General features: G+C 42.2%; 1 protein-coding gene across 1 annotated transcript; it reads left to right on the top strand.

Annotated features, from left to right (window-relative positions):
- The first annotated feature begins 416 nt into the window (after window positions 1-416).
- adsl (adenylosuccinate lyase) lies at window positions 417-15,461 on the top strand. The gene is made up of 11 exons (XM_084145744.1): window positions 417-627; window positions 2,905-3,108; window positions 4,943-4,987; window positions 6,662-6,741; window positions 8,378-8,596; window positions 8,742-8,832; window positions 8,982-9,051; window positions 9,436-9,674; window positions 10,762-10,851; window positions 13,036-13,212; window positions 13,491-15,461. Exons 1-11 carry the CDS (start codon window positions 481-483, stop codon window positions 13,575-13,577), a joined length of 1,449 nt encoding a protein of 482 aa, XP_084001870.1. The 5' UTR covers window positions 417-480; the 3' UTR covers window positions 13,578-15,461.
- The last annotated feature ends 1,463 nt before the right edge of the window (window positions 15,462-16,924 follow it).

Below are 16,924 nucleotides of genomic sequence, written 5' to 3'. Positions count from 1 at the left end.
TTGTGTAGGATGAGATAAGGGCATACAGGATTTAAGGCCTCTTTGAAATTGATAGGGAAACATGGTACTGGAGTGTGTAATGGATGTATGGTAGAGGAAACGGTTGAGCATGTATTATTATTTTGTGAAATGTATGACATAGAAAGGGAGAGGTTGTTTGATAGGGTCAAAGAGGTTGGACGGGAATGGGGATTGGTTGGTATTTTCCGTTGGGGTGATGGGAGTAGTGAGGTTTGTAGGGAATTATTTTATTTTATTAGAAATTCAGGGTTAGTTAAGAGAAGATAGTGCCATAGCTAAGTCGTGACCGGTCTCACACTCCAGTACAGTAGATGGCAATGTATGCACCTGACAGTTGGTTGCGAACCGACAATAAAAACTTAAAGAAGAAGAAGACCCGGAAGTACTCTTTTCTTGTTGCTGACGAGTGCCAATTTAACTTGCATGGTGCCTTAGGGTTGTTATCAACACGTTTCAGTCATGGACACATTTGGAGACGAATTTAATAAGTATCGTTCGCCGCTGGTGTCACGATATGCCAGCAAGGAAATGGCCTATAATTTCAGTGACAGGAAGAAATTCACAACATGGAGAAAACTGTGGATCTACTTGGCCAAAGCTGAAAAGGTGTGAGCTATAATTAGCAACGTAGCTAGCCAGCTAGCTGTAATCTTGGCAAGTTATCATGAATGAGCATGCATGCCCTTGTCTATGTTTTTGTAGCTATCTAGGTATAGTTTTCCAAATATATTGAGCACTTTCTGCTGCAAAATGAAGTCTATTTTAACTTTGCGACCTTGAGAGAGTTTTCTCAAGTTCCCTGCTCTAATTATAGGAGGAGCATACAGTAAACATCATCAAAATATACTGTATTTGCCTTACAAGACAGAAGATGCAAACCAAACAAACTAGCTAGTAGGATGCAGTGTCTTGTGATAAGCTGTGTAGTAAAAAATAAACAAAATACAAAATAAAATTGATGCATTGCAAGGTTGTGGATTGGGGATACAACAATGCATGTAGCTATTCATCAACAGTACCCAGTTGCCTAAGTCAGGAAAATGACTGGGAAGGTTGGTAAAGTAAGTTACGCAAGTCAGTCCTTCAGATGTATCTTCAATGAATCTAGCCTCTTTAACTTGATGACAGGGTTCCAAATCTCTTTCAGCTAGTTCAGTGACCACACTGCAAATTCCAATATTCCACTGCTGTTGCGCTAAACTACTTGGAAACTGGATATAGATTTCCAGCTAATCCACATGATAAACAAACCTGCAGACTGTGAAACCTAGATAAGTGTTGTCCAGCAAAAACCTTTAAGAGAAAAACACTAGGCTATTTTTGATTAGCTTAAAGAGAAAAATGACTTCCACCACTCTTCTAATTTACAGGGAGTGAGTGTGTGTGTGTGTAATTAACGTTACTATCAGACAGACCCTCTGTCACATGCATCAGCTCATCTGATCTGTTAGTGGAAGGGAAATGGACTACACAAAGGTAAGGTTATAGGCAGGGCCTAGCCTATGGGCAGGGATGGGCAAAAAGTACAAAATACAGATACAAAATACCATAAAGATCAATGTTTCAAAATACTTGGACAAATATATTTGCAAGTAGCCGGCCCGAACAGCAACAACATTCTCAGTAACTGTTTTACTTTTACTGTGATATGTTGTTGTTTAACTACCTTAGTTGAGCAAGTCACTCTGGTAAGCATGTCTGCTAAATCACCAAAATGTAAATGGCTATGTGAAAGTGAACATACCAAAATGAACTACACAGCACACAGTGTATTGTTTCGGGGCAGAGCTATTAGAATAATACTCAACATGCTTTGCAATTGTTGCAATTTCTATATTTAGTTCATTTAGCAGATGCTTTTATCACACCATAGTGCTATCCGACTTCTGATACCAATGCAGGGTGAAAGGGGGGCCACAAAATGTGAACCGCTATACAAAATGGTATAGAAAAGTATTTTGAAAATACAAAAATACATTGGACTGTAGTTCAGCCCAGTGTAATTCAAATGACAAAATACTCTGAAGGAATTAAAATACGTATTTCAAATACATGTAACAGAAATACTGCCTATGGCGCCTTTTATTAGCTCCACCCAGAGCAGGTTTGGCTCCAATGTCTCTCTGTTGAAATCTGCTGGGGTGGGGTTTGTGTCAAAAATAGCCAGGCCAAAATGTCAGGGTAATAGGACACCCCCTGAGAGTTAGCGTCTACTCTCTTCACTCTCCGTCCTTCTCCTTGGCCCTAAGTAACCCCTTCTATGTTTTCAGATATGTAAGTTGTAAACTCCACCACTGCACTGCTTATAGCCTACCTATTCAGATCCAAGGAAAAAACATTTAAGTGTTTCTTATGGCTAAGGGGAAGGGAGGGAGTTGAGACTGTATCTTTCTGCCCAGTAATGTCGCTCGCTGTTCTCATTAACACAAGGCCAACCTCCTCTGCTACTCGAACAACACATTTGATTTTTCAATGGTTTTAAAGTAGACCTGCTACCATAACAAAGATTGTGCTGGAATAGTTTTCCTAGTTTCTGTGTGAGATATGGAGCAAAACAACCACCTCTAGCTGTCTGTTTGAAAGTGATCTGAAAACGTTGACCCACTTTCTGGACAGTTCCACCTCACATCCCATTGACACAATTGGCATACTTGTATTACATAGTAGCCTACAATGTGCAACTACTACAAACTGCAATGTTGCAACAATGTTTCAGCTTAATAAAAGCCAGAGAAGACTTGATAAAGTAGCTAGCGCTTACTCTGGGATATGCTTCCAGTGTAGCAGCTAAAAAACCTCCAATGACAGGCTGTACTGCTTTCACTACGCCCCTAGGGTACCAGCTTTAACTGTCTCTCCTCCTCTTGTCCTCCCTTCTCCAAGGCTCTTGGCCTGCCCGTCACCGAAGCCCAGGTGGCAGAGATGGAGAGCCACGCTGAGGACATCGACTTTGCCATGGCGGCAGAGGAGGAGAAAAAGCTGAGGCACGACGTCATGGCCCACGTGCACACCTTCGCCCACTGCTGCCCCACCGCTGCTCCCATCATCCACCTGGGCGCCACTTCCTGTTACGTGGGAGACAACACAGTAAGAGAGGCCCAGTCCCAAATAGACCTCTAGACCTGAGATGGTTTGAGAGGTGTAGGCATTGTTACCTAGTAGGCTAGGTGAAAGTTTGACCATATTGCTTATACCAATCAAATCCTCTTAGATCTCCACAAGGGCAATTGCCTTGGAGGTTCATTTTGGATTGGGACATGTATCCTACATGCAACAGACTGCAGACAGTTACTTTTAGACCCAAAGGACCATGTTATTTTAGGATGAGTGTGCTGAATGGTCACGTTTGTTTCTCATGGGTGTATATATACACTGCTCAAAAAAATAAAGGGAACACTTAAACAACACAATGTAACTCCAAGTCAATCACACTTCTGTGAAATCAAACTGTCCACTTAGGAAGCAACACTGATTGACAATAAATGTCACATGCTGTTGTGCAAATGGAATAGACAACAGGTGGAAATTATAGGCAATTAGCAAGACACCCCCAATAAAGGAGTGGTTTTGAAGGTGGTGACCACAGACCACTTCTCAGTTCCTATGCTTCCTGGCTGATGTTTTGGTCACTTTTGAATGCTGGCGGTGCTTTCACTCTAGTGGTAGCATGAGACGGAGTCTACAACCCACACAAGTGGCTCAGGTAGTGCAGCTCATCCAGGATGGCACATCAATGCGAGCTGTGGCAAGAAGGTTTGCTGTGTCTGTCAGCGTAGTGTCCAGAGCATGGAGGTGCTACCAGGAGACAGGCCAGTACATCAGGAGACGTGGAGGAGGCTGTAGGAGGGCCTTTGTGCAAGGAGGAGCAGGAGGAGCACTGCCAGAGCCCTGCAAAATGACCTCCAGCTCATGTGTCTGCTCAAACAGTCAGAAACAGACTCCATGAGGGTGGTGTGTGGGCCCGACGTCCACAGGTGGGGGTTGTGCTTACAGCCCAACACCGTGCAGGACGTTTGGCATTTGCCAGAGAACACCAAGATTGGCAAATTCGCCACTGGCGCCCTGTGCTCTTCACAGATGAAAGCAGGTTCACACTGAGCACATGTGATAGACGTGACAGAGTCTGGAGATGCCGTGGAGAACGTTCTGCTGCCTGCAACATCCTCCAGCATGACCGGTTTGGCGGTGGGTCAGTCATTTGCTCGCCACAGGTAGCCTGACTGCCATTAGGTACCGAGATGAGATCCTCAGACCCCTTGTGAGACCATATGCTGGTGCGGTTGGCCCTGGGTTCCTCCTAATGCAAGACAATGCTAGACCTCATGTGGCTGGAGTGTGTCAGCAGTTCCTGCAAGAGGAAGGCATTGATGCTATGGACTGGCCCGCCCGTTCCCCAGATCTGAATCCAATTGAGCACATCTGGGACATCATGTCTCGCTCCATCCACCAACGCCACGTTGCACCACAGACTGTCCAGGAGTTGGCGGATGCTTTAGTCCAGGTCTGGGAGGAGATCCCTCAGGAGACCATCCGCCACCTCATCAGGAGCATGCCCAAGCATTGTAGGGAGGTCATACAGGCACGTGGAGGCCACACACACTACTGAGCCTCATTTTGACTTGTTTTAAGGACATTACATCAAAGTTGGATCAGCCTGTAGTGTGGTTTTCCACTTTAATTTTGAGGGTGACTCCAAATCCAGACCTCCATGGGTTGATAAATTTGATTTCCATTGATAATTGTTGTGTGATTTTGTTGTCGGCACATTCAACTATGTAAAGAAAAAAGTATTTAATACGATTATTTCATTCATTCAGATCTAGGATGTGTTATTTTAGTGTTCCCTTAATTTTTTTGAGCAGTGTACATCTTTGAGATTATTATGCATAATGACTGATATGCCTGCTGTTTTTCCTCTCAGGATTTGATCGTGCTTCGTGACGGTTTTGACATTCTCCTGCCGAAGGTAAGTTAGTGGTTAGAGACCAGGGATGATTAGTACTACTACCCCTAGGGCAGCACTAGATACTGATATTATACTGTAAAGTTATGTGCGTCTTTGTGTTGAAAATGTCTGAGAAAGTCAACCAAGTATGATACTGTACAGTCGTGGTCAAAAGTTTTGAGAATGACACAAGTATTGGTCTTCACAAAGTTTGCTGCTTCAGTGTTTTTAGATATTTTTGTCAGATGTTACTATGGTATACTGAAGTATAATTACAAGCATTCCATAAGTATCAAAGGCTTTTATTGACAATTACATTAAGTTCATGCAAAGAGTCAATATTTGCAGTGTTGACCCTTCTTTTTCAAGACCTCTGCAATCCGCCCTGGCATGCTGTCAATTAACTTCTGGGCCACATCCTGACTGATGGCAGCCCATTCTTGCATAATCAATGCTTGGAGTTTGTCAGAATTTGTGGGTTTTTGTTTGTCCACCCGCCTCTTGAGGATTGCCTACATGTTCTCAATGGGATTAAGGTCTGGGGAGTTTCCTGGCAATGGACCCAAAATGTCGATGTTTTGTTCCCCAAAAGTTATCACTTTTGCCTTATGGCAATGCTGGAAAAGGCATTGTTCGTCACCAAACTGTTCTTGGATGGTTGGGAGAAGTTGCTCTCGGAGGATGTGTTGGTACCATTCTTTATTCATGGCTGTGTTCTTAGGCAAAATTGTGAGGGAGCCCACTCCCTTGGCTGAGAAGCAACCCCACACATGAATGGTCTCAGGATGCTTTACTGTTGGCATGACACAGGACTGATGGTAGCGCTCACCTTATCTTCTCCGGACAAGCTTTTTTCCGGATGCCCCAAACAATCGGAAAGGGGATTCACCAGAGAAAATGACTTTACCCCAGTCCACAGCAGTCCAATCCCTGTACCTTTTGCAGAATATCAGTCTGTCCCTGATGTTTTTCCTGGAGAGCGGTGGCTTCCTCGCTGCCCTTCTTGACACCAGGCCATCCTCCAAAAGTCTTCGCCTCACTGTGCGTGCAGATGCACTCACACCTGCCTGCTGCCATTCCTGAGCAAGCTCTGCGCTGGTGGTGCCCCGATCCCGCAGCTGAATCAACTTTAGGAGACGGTCCTGGCGCTTGCTGGACTTTCTTGGGCGCCCTGAAGCCTTCTTCACAACAATTGAACCTCTCTCTTTGAAGTTCTTGATGATCTGATAAATGGTTGATTTAGGTGCAATCTTACTAGCACCAATATCCTTGCCTGTGAAGCCCTTTTTGTGCAAAGCAATGATGACGGCACGTGTTTCCTTGCAGGTAACCATGGTTAACAGAGGAAGAACTGATTTCAAGCACCACCCTCCTTTTAAAGCTTCCAGTCTGTTATTCTAACTCAATTAGCATGACAGAGTGATCTCCAGCCTTGTCTTCGTCAACACTCTTTCACCTATGTTAATGAGAGAATCACTGACATGATGTCAGCTGGTCCTTTTGTGGCAAAGAGGGACTTTGCAATTCATCTGATCACTCTTCATAACATTCTGGAGTATATGCAAATTTCCATCATAAAAACTGAGGCAGCAGACTTTGTGAAAATTTATATTTGTGTCATTCTCAAAACTTTTGACCACGACTGTATATCACTCATCACTTCCGTAATCTAAAAACAATTTTCTGTCTCTGTAGTTGGCCAGAGTGATCGACAGACTATCAAACTTTGCTGAAAAATATGCTGGTCTCCCAACCCTGGGTTTCACACATTACCAGTAAGTATGAACACCTCAGGAGGTACTAACTTCTATATTAGTCCATGAGCGTGACCTTCAAATTTGGCCCATCGGGCTCACTTTTGAGGACGATGTCTCATAGTGATTTTCTTCAAGGTCTATGTCCCTAGAGTTGGAAAATGTGATAGCAGTGCAGCAATGGTAGCTTTCTCACTCTTTATTCCATCCCCTGCATTTGTCCCATAGGGATTTTACCCTATGACAAACAATGTCAGTGTAGAACAAGTTATTGCTCACGTATAGCCTTTAATCATATATCTTTGGAAATCTTAGTTTCACAGCTATCCATCAGACATATTTTTGGAATGTTCAGGTCAATAGAACCTTTACCTTTGACCTCCTAGGGTACATTTTAAGAATTACCTGTCTAAATCGCTTAAAAAAGAAACACTGACACATTCTAATCTTTGTTTGACAAGTGGTTCTGAAAGGTCATGAATTTAACTTTCAAATGATTTATAATATAACCAACTTTGAAAGCACCAGCTACAGCTATTGTTTAAAACGAGGCCATATTGTGCCATTAGAATGTTGGAAGCTTAGCCATAGAATTCCATGTAGTGGGGCAGATATGTTTTTGAATTGTAACTTTGGTGATGGAAGCACCACGTTTCACACACAGCTAGAGCAGGCTTTTAAAAAGATTTGTGGATACAGAGCTATCACAGGATTCACGTATTAACCCCACAGAAGCCTTTTTCCAATATGGCCGCCAAACAACTCAATAGGGTCTTATTGGATCAATTTCGCATGATCATACGTCTATGAAATATAATTGGAGCATGCCCAATAATATCTTTAAATGTTCATAGTGATGGAGAATACACAACCAAATGAGCAAAGTGTGCAGATAAAAATATTATTCACAGAATTGTGGTTAGAATGTGCCCAAAAAGATTTCTGAATCGCTGATTTCTGAAGATGTCATGATCAATAATTGTAATATTTTATCTTCAAACATGTAAAATGGATATGTTCAAGTGAATAGTCATGGATGTGAGCTGATTAAAATTCTATACAATGTTATCCTATTAACTATTGGTAATGACCTTTCAGAACCACTTGTCAAACAAATATTAAAATTTATCAGGGTTTCCTTTAAAAAAAGATGTATACAGGTGATTATGATATGTGCCCTAGAGGTTATATTGATCAGATTATTTTTTTTTTGTCTGATTGGTATCTGTGAATCAAAGCTTTCCAATGATATATGAATAAAGGGTTTACGTGAGCATATAACTTGTTGTATACTGACATTGTTGTATACTGACACATTTCCAACTCTAGGGACATAGACCTTCAAGGAAATCACTGAGACATTGTCAGCCCAAGTGAGCCTGACCCCCCCTCCCCCATTGTGGATATATCCCATTTGTCTATGAACACTCGTGTTCCTCTCGGATTAAAGAGTGATATATTCAGTGCTTCTGAGTCCACTTTAATCTCTGCCTTATATTTCTCAGTCTTCATCTTTCAGTTTTATTTTTATTAGAATCTTTATTTCTCCCCTCCACATTTTAGTATTTTATTTTAACTTTTCTTCTCCTTCTCTCACCTTTTTATATTTTTATATATTTTTCTCATCCACCTCTCTCTCTCTCTCTATCTATACCAGGCCGGCCCAGTTGACCACAGTGGGTAAGAGAGCATGTCTGTGGCTCCAGGACCTTGTCATGGACATGCGGAACCTTCAACGCGGCCGCGAAGACCTGCGTTTCCGTGGGGTGAAGGGTACTACGGGCACCCAGGCCAGCTTCCTGCAGCTCTTCCAGGGGGACCACGATAAGGTGGAGGATCTGGACAGAATGGTCACCGAGATGGCAGGCTTCAAAAAGTCAGTTCAATTTATAATTGTATGTCAACAGTCTCTTGAGTTTCCTATTTACCACAAGTTTTGTCATTTGAGCCAAGTAAAAACAAATCCCTCAAATCCCTTTTTTAGGTTCATTTTCTTAAATCCTGTTAATTTTTCCTCCCAGGGCCTACATGGTGACCGGACAGACGTACAGTCGTAAGGTGGACATCGACTCCCTCTCTCACCTGGCCAGCATGGGAGCCACCATCCACAAGGTTGAGATTAGATTTTACTTTAGGGGAAATCAATTTGTCATCCTTACAGCCATAAATCACACGTCTGTCTACGGAGAAACAATGCCTCCTGGTGGTCTTTGACAGTAGTGGAATGACCCACAGGTAATAAATTGTACTCTCTTCCTCAGATCTGCACTGACATCCGCCTGCTGGCTAACCTTAAAGAGATTGAGGAGCCTTTTGAAAAGGAGCAGATCGGTGAGTCGTAAGAAGGAAATTGGTCCACTTCCTACCCAGGTACAGGGGAATCTAATCCCAAAGCTAAGGTGAATCTCAATTGTATTTCCTTGATTCCTTGCGTCCTCTCTCCTTGCCTCTTTCTTGAAGCGGATTGGAGCAAAATATCAGAAGATCATTTCCCTCTGATCTTCTGCTCCACTGTGCTTCGAGAAGGAGCTGTGGAGGAAGGATGTGAGGAATCAATAAAAACAATTGAGTTTCAGCCCTAGATTTCACTTTGATTAAGGCACCAACCAGTAAACCATCCTGATGGCTCAGAGTAAACAGCTAGTTTCAGTTATTTCCTAAATGCCAACCCATTGTTACTTGTCTGGGTCCCACTGACTGTCTCTCCCCCACCAGGCTCCAGTGCCATGCCCTACAAGAGGAACCCGATGCGTTGTGAGCGTTGCTGTAGTCTGGCCCGCCACCTGATAGCGCTGCTCGCTGACCCCCTCCAGACCGCCTCGGTCCAGTGGTTGGAAAGAACACTGGACGACAGTGCCAACAGGAGAATCTCTCTCCCTGAGTCTTTCCTTACCGCTGACATCATCCTCAGCACCCTGCAGAACATCACTGAAGGCCTGGTGGTCTACCCCAAGGTAGATTCATAGAGTAGTAGGCTTTTCCAGCCAGAAATGATTGAGGATTAAAAAAAACAACACCAGAGGCTTATTTCCATTGTTGTCCTCATAAGGTATTATCACCAACACAGTCCTTGTCATTTCATGAGTAATGCACACTCAACTACACTTTCCCACAGTACGTCTGTTGGCAATGACACATCACAGAGGAACAACATTCAACTCACACTGTCTTGTATGTTATGTAGGGGTGTAACGGTATACGTATTCATACCCGAACCGCTCGGTACGGGGACCTCGGTTTCGTCAGCACTATGAACCTGAGACAGAATTGGAGGGTCCTTCATCATCATTTCAATCTCCAGTTTGGGAACATTTTGGCTTCCCAGTCGAAGCAAAAATGTATTGAACTTAAGAGGAAATCAACTAAATGTATTACATTTATTAGAACATTAATTTGCCCAAGATGATGATAAGACATGAATAAAATGTAATTCCTATTTTCCTTTAACTTTCTGAAGAGGCAACGGCGCGGGAACGCCCCTTTCTGTGTATAGCCGTAAACAATGATGCTAATGACAACAGTCTTCTGGTAGATGGAAAGGCTTTCCCAAAAACCTTCTCAATGAAATGTTAACTACAAAGTAATATATGTATACCTGGCAGAATGATACACCCAAAAATGAAAATGTCTTAGATTTTTGCTAGACCTAAAAAAATTATGTTTGATGTGGTTTAAGCATTGTTGTGGGCTTTGAACCTTCAATGTAGTTTTTTCTATGAAAGTGATTTTGACAGTGGAAAACGGGGGAAAATCAGAAACCTGGAAAAACGGAATTAGCCAAAAAAATAAACCCATTTTATTGGGCCCTACATTATATGGATCATATCATGATCTATTCCTAGGTTAGTTTGGCATATTTTTCCAAAACTAAAATTAACTACAGTAACTGTTGGCATTTAATTTTCCTGCTGTACCGAAACTGAACCGTGACCCCAAAACAGCAATATGTACCAAACCCTGGGTTTGGTGAACCTTTACACCCCTAATGTTATGTATCCCTTTCTCATCATTATAATGTTCATCTCTCGCTCTTTCTCTAAGGTGATAGAGAGACACATCCGTCATGAGCTTCCCTTCATGGCTACAGAGAACATCATCATGGCTATAGTGAAGGCTGGAGGCAACAGACAGGTACTTACCCTTCTAGTACAGCATGACACATCACTTATTAGAACAGAACATATTTTTCTCAGACTCCACGTTGCATAATTAGTCCTGGATTATATATTTCCTTTACTCTTTTTCCTAGCTTCACTTGAGTGTAGCACATCTATTCCTCCGTCTTTAAAAAAATATTTAATTTGAAAAAATAGTTGATACATTGTGTAATTTCATCGCCTGGAATAACCAAGAGCACAGGCCAGTCTGAGTAGGCTTTTCAGTTGCAAGTTCGCTGTCACGCAACCTCTGAGTGACATAGAGGAACAATGAAGCACAGTTTCGAGACAGGCATGCTTGCAGCTTTACAGCAAAGAAAATGCCTCGTCTCTAGCCTAAATGGTTAATAAAATATGACCCATATTACTGGAGCTGCCATTTTTTTATCATTTCACAAACCATGTTGCGTCCCGTTTTAAACTAATCCCGGGTTGCTAATTATTGGGTTGATAACAAACAACGTTGTTCAGTCATGTCATGTTAACTAGCTAGCTAACAACCTGGTAACTTGACACTAGGTTTAGGCTAATTTGATTGGCGCAGGAAGAAAGGAAAAGGGTCTGCTACTCATGAGATGTGCTTCAAAGGTAGGATTAATATAGGCCTAATGTAAGCCTAAACTATACAAAAAATCTATATCTTTCTGGTGCTCCTTAAATTCTGTTTGGCGCCTAACGCTTTTAGTTTGGTGCCTAAGTTGGGAACTGTGTGTGTGTGTTAGAGAGAGAGCGAGAGAGAGGCCGATGGAGGGAGGGAGAGTGTGTGTCTGTGTTAACTGAAGAGTAAATGTTTCATGCAGTGTTTTCCCCTTACTGCCACAATGACATGCAGATCATTATGCATGTATATTCCTTAATTCTTCCCATTCCTCCAGACAAATCACAGGTAGGCCTTTGCAAATATGAGCAAATCAGCCATTCTATGCAGTATTCTATTATACAGTGAACAGTGTGAAGTTAATTCAATATGTGTTGTATTGAGTAAAAGTGTAAATATTAGTAACAGGTTTTTGGCGTAGCACATGCGCATTAACGTTTGGAAAACGGGAACAAGCATCTAGGGGGGTGTACAGGATGCTAGGCCACTGATTGTCCACCAGAGCTGTTGCCAGAGAGTTTAATGTTAATTTCTCTACCATAAGCCGCATCCGACGTCATTTTAGAGAATTTGGCAGTATGTCCCACTGGCCTCACAACCGATGACCATGTGTAACCACGCCAGCCCAGGACCTCAACATCCGGCTTCTTCACCTGCGGGATCGTCTGAGACCAGCCACCCGGACTGCTGATGAAACTGTGTGTTTGCACAACCGAAGAATTTCTGCACAAACTGTCAAAAACCGTCTCAGGGAAGCTCATCTGCGTGCTCGTCGTCCTCACCAGGGTCTTGACCTGACTGCAGTAGGGGATCGTAACTGACTTCAGTGGGCAAATGCTCACCTTCGATGGCCACTGGCATGCTGGAGAAGTGCGCTCTTCATGGATTAATCCCGGTTTCAACTTTACCGGGGAGATGGCGTGTTGGGGAGCGTTTTGCTGATGTCAACATTGTGAACAGAGTGCCCCATGGTGGCAGTGGGGTTATGGTATGGGCAGGCATAAGCTACGGACAACAAACACAACTGCATTTTATCTATGGCAATTTTAATGCACAGAAATACCGTGATGAGATCCTGAGTCCCATTGTCGTGCTGTTCATCCGCCGCCATCACCTCATGTTTCAGCATGATAATGCACGGCCCCATGTCGCAAGGATCTGTACACAATTCCTGGAAGCTGAAAATGTTCCAGTTCTTCCATGGCCTGCATACTCACCTGACATGTCACCAATTAAGCGTGTTCCAGTTCCCGCCAATATCCAGCAACTTTGTACAGCCATTGAAGAGGAGTGGAACAAAATTCCATGGCCACAATCAACAGCCTGATCAACTCTATGCGAAGGAGATGTGTCTGCTGCATGAAGCAAATGTTGGTCACACCAGATACTGACTGGTTTTCTGATCCACTCCACTACATTCTTTAAAAAATATATTTCTGTGACCAACAGATTCATATCTATATTCCCAGTCAAAATCTTTGAAATTGTTGCGTTTTATATTTTTGTTCAGTGTATTATTGTGTAATCACACAGTAACAGTTTCTCTTGTTCTTGCTCTAGGACTGCCATGAGAAGATCCGTGTGTTGTCCCAGCAGGCTGCAACCGTGGTGAAACAGGAGGGGGGGGACAATGACCTCTTGGCCAGGGTCCAGGCTGACCCCTACTTCGCCCCTATCCTGGGCCATCTAGACAACATCTTGGACCCCAAGACCTTCATCGGCCGCGCCCCCCAACAGGTACTATACAGAACACCCCAGTACCCGTTATCTTTGTTTTTCACAACTTGGCCTCAGAGTATTGTAATATCATTTTAAAAGACCTGTAGTTAAATATAAAAGGATCTCCAGCACACTGGGGGTCTTGATACAGATTTAATGGTGGCAAAAAGATCCATTCAATATGTTGAGCATCAATATCACTAGTGTGCTCTTTTGTATTTAGTACAGTATACAGTTTTTCTCCATGCACCTGTAGTCGACGCACCCAAACTCATCATTCTCTCTCTCTCTCTCAGGTGGCGAGGTTTCTCTCTGAGGAGGTACGCCCTCTGCTGGAACCTTACAAGGCCCAGATTGACATCAAGATCGAGCTGGAGCTCTAAAACCGGAGACACTCCTGACCTGTAAAACGACTAACCAAAATCTAAAACTGACCCTTATCTTAATCCGAACCTAATTTAAACCAATTCTGAAATTGTTATATTGTTTTGCAGGTCAGGAGTGGCCTTTTTACTAGAACACGAACACATACTGTTACACACTAAAATAAACCTCATCGTGACAGACATATTGCACGCTGTGCTGTAAGACAAAAAAATACACTCAATTCAAAAGTCGGTGAGTTTGTAATGATGTAATGCTAAACTAGCAGGGTTAGAACGTATACATATGAAACCTCCGAAATATTTCAGGGCCTACGTCTATGTTTTCCTGAATTAATGTATGATTCACTAAGTAAAACATCAACATGGTTGTTAATGATATACCTTGTTACCTATTTGAGGCACAGTAAACCTCTGGAGACTAAAGGACCCAGCTTCCTCTTCAAATGGTTGAGGACAAAGGTCTTGTGTCCCACCAGTCTTTATTACCAAGAGCGACATCATATCAAGCTGATAATATTGGTGCAGTGGAACCATTATTACACTCATTTATTGCTTTGTGTTTATGACTTCTCTAATGCTCAACAGTAGACGCCCTGTTACAGCTTTCAGTCTAGAGAGAAAGAGTGTATCAAGTCCTTCTCTGTTGTTTGATATACTTTTCATTTCACTGTTTGTGGATGTACAATATGATTTATGACAGTTTATATTTAGAAAATAGGTACCTGAAATTGAAAGAATAGGGTAATGTGAGAGTGAGGCGTGCAGAGGAAGCCCTAAGTTTGTGCAGTATGTTACTGGGAGGAACTAGTGCAAGCAAGTAGTTGTAAATCTAAAAATTGTTGGCCACACTGTTACCGTAATGTCTTGCATAGCAAACCCCTTCAAAAATGCACCAAAAAAAAAATTGATGCTTCTAAGTAGAATAGTTACACAATCTAAAAAATAATAATAGATTTATTTTATATAGCGCTTTTCATTACAAAGATAATTTCAAAGACCCTTTCAAAAAAATAATACATTTAGGTTTCTGGCAGTGGCAAGTGATTGTGTTCCACAGCTGACAGGATGTTGAGGCAGTTCAGAAAGGCAGTGGTAGTGGAGGGAGAAGTGTCAGTCAGAGACTGTAGATGGGCCCTGAGCTCTTTCTCGGGCACCTTTACCATATCCTCCACAATGTTTATTTAATCTACAGATATACACTTAACACACATGAACAGAAAAACTCCCATCAAGTACAGTATTACAAAGGAAAGTCACTTATTTTTTTCTAAGCCCAAATTCCCCAGTTCCACTCACATGGGCATGATCCGATGCTCAGACATGCGCTATGTCCTTAACCTTTTATTCATGGTGATATGTGGCAAATGATAACACTGTCGTCGTCAAAATCACAATCACTGTCAGGTCACATCTTCACACCTCAATCAATACTGTCATCATCCTCATAACAATCTTCATCACCATCATTATTATTATAATAAAAATATAAAATATCTAAGGCCTGGGGCGTTATATTTCTTAATCCGGCCCTAACCCAATGTAATAACTGTACCATACAACCTTCTCTCTGGTCAAGCGAGTGAGGGAATAACGTTCTACTGGTGTTATTACGGTATATTGACAGTGAAGGCCAAGGGGGGAGAGGCATTTCGAATTGAGTTAGAGGAGAAGAAGTCAAGCGCTTGTTTCAGCTTTGCCTCCCAACTGTACATCTAAGAAAACCTCTGTGAGTTTAAACCACTTTTTATCAAAATTATCTTTCTCTGACAGTTAAATATTATTCTCTTATAGGTTACTATGACATCTGGTCTTAGAGCTTGCAGGAAAGGCATTTCACTGTACTTGTGCATGTGACATTAAAACTAAAATGTGTGTCTGTCATTATTGCTCTTTCTGTATCTAGTTTTCCTCTCACTCTATCCTTTTTAGTAACTATTTTTCAGGGTGTCATTTGATGAGGTATTAACAGGCTGGAAGAGCAGGGTCTTAGAGATTAGTTAAACTAGTTATTTTTCTGTACTTCCATTCTCTTCCTATCACTCAAAGTGATCTCTCAAGTGAGTAGCCTATATCTTCACATTTTCCATCAGCTTTGATCCTGTAAGATAATATAATAATATATAATAATAATATATGTGTATGAACAGATAATCAGCGGATACTAATGTTAAAATACAAGTAGTTGAATATTGGAATGTATTTGGAAATAGACTTGGAAAGTATTGGCATGTATTTGAAATACTCAAATACAAATAAATACTCCAATGCATTTGAACCCAGGTCCTAGGAGTATTTGAAATAATACATTTGGAAATACAGTACCAGTCAAAAGTTTGGAAACACCTACTCATTCAAGGGGTTTTCTTAATTTTTTCTGTTTTCTACATTGTAGAATAATGGTGAAGTCATCAAAGCTATGAAATAACACATATGGAATCATGTAGTAACCAAAAAAGTTTTAAACAAATAAAAATATATTTTAGATTCTTCAAAGGAGCCACCCTTTGCCTTGACGACAGCTTTGCACACTCTTGGCATTCTCTCAACCAGCTTCACCTGGAATGCCTTTCCAACAGTCTTGAGGGAGTTTTGACATATGCTGAGCACTTGTTGGCTGCTTTTTCCTCACTGCGGTCCAACTCATCCCAAACCACCTCATTTGGGTTGAGGTTGGGTGATTGTGGAGGCCAGGTCATCTGATGCAGCACTCCATCACTCTCCTTCTTGGTCAAATAGCCCGTACACAGCCTGGAGGTGTGTTGGGTCATTGTCCTGTTGAAAAACAAATGATACTCCCACTAAGTGCTAACCAGATGGGATGGCGTATCGCTGCAGAATGCTGTGGTAGCCATGCTGGTTAAGTGTGCCTTGAATTCTAAATAAATCACTGACAGTGTCACCAGCAAAGAACCCCCACACAATCACACCCCCTCCTCCATGCTTCACGGTGGGAACCACACATGCAGAGATATCTATTCACCTACTCTGCATCTTACAAAGACATGGCGGTTGGAACCAAAAATCTCAAATTTGGACTGATTAGACCAAAGGACAGATTTCCACCGGTCTAATGTCCATTGCTCGTGTTTCTTGGCCCAAGAAAGTCTCTTCTTCTTATAGGTGTCCTTTAGAAGTGGTTTCTTTGCAGCAATTCGACCATGAAGGCCTGATTCACACAGTCTCCTCTGAACAGTTGATGTTGAGATGTGTCTGTTACTTGAACACTGAAGCATTTATTTGGGCTGTAATTTCTGAGGCTGGTAACTCTAAAGAACTTCTCCTCTGCAGCCGAGGTAACTCTGGGTCTTCCTTTCCTGTGGCGGTCCTTATGAGAGCCAGTTTCA

This window comes from Coregonus lavaretus, assembly GCF_964263955.1.
Source record: "Coregonus lavaretus genome assembly, chromosome: 28".
NCBI classification, from domain to species: domain Eukaryota; kingdom Metazoa; phylum Chordata; class Actinopteri; order Salmoniformes; family Salmonidae; genus Coregonus; species Coregonus lavaretus.
Note: the sequence above shows the minus strand (reverse complement) of the source record. Positions and strands in the feature narration are given on the sequence as shown.

Coding starts and splice junctions, on each gene's coding strand:
- adsl (XM_084145744.1), top strand. CDS start 481: ATGGACACATTTGGAGACGAATTTAATAAGTATCGTTCGCCGCTGGTG. Junction 628..2,904: donor ACTTGGCCAAAGCTGAAAAG/GTGTGAGCTATA, acceptor CCCTTCTCCAAG/GCTCTTGGCCTGCCCGTCAC. Junction 9,052..9,435: donor TTTTGAAAAGGAGCAGATCG/GTGAGTCGTAAG, acceptor CTCCCCCACCAG/GCTCCAGTGCCATGCCCTAC.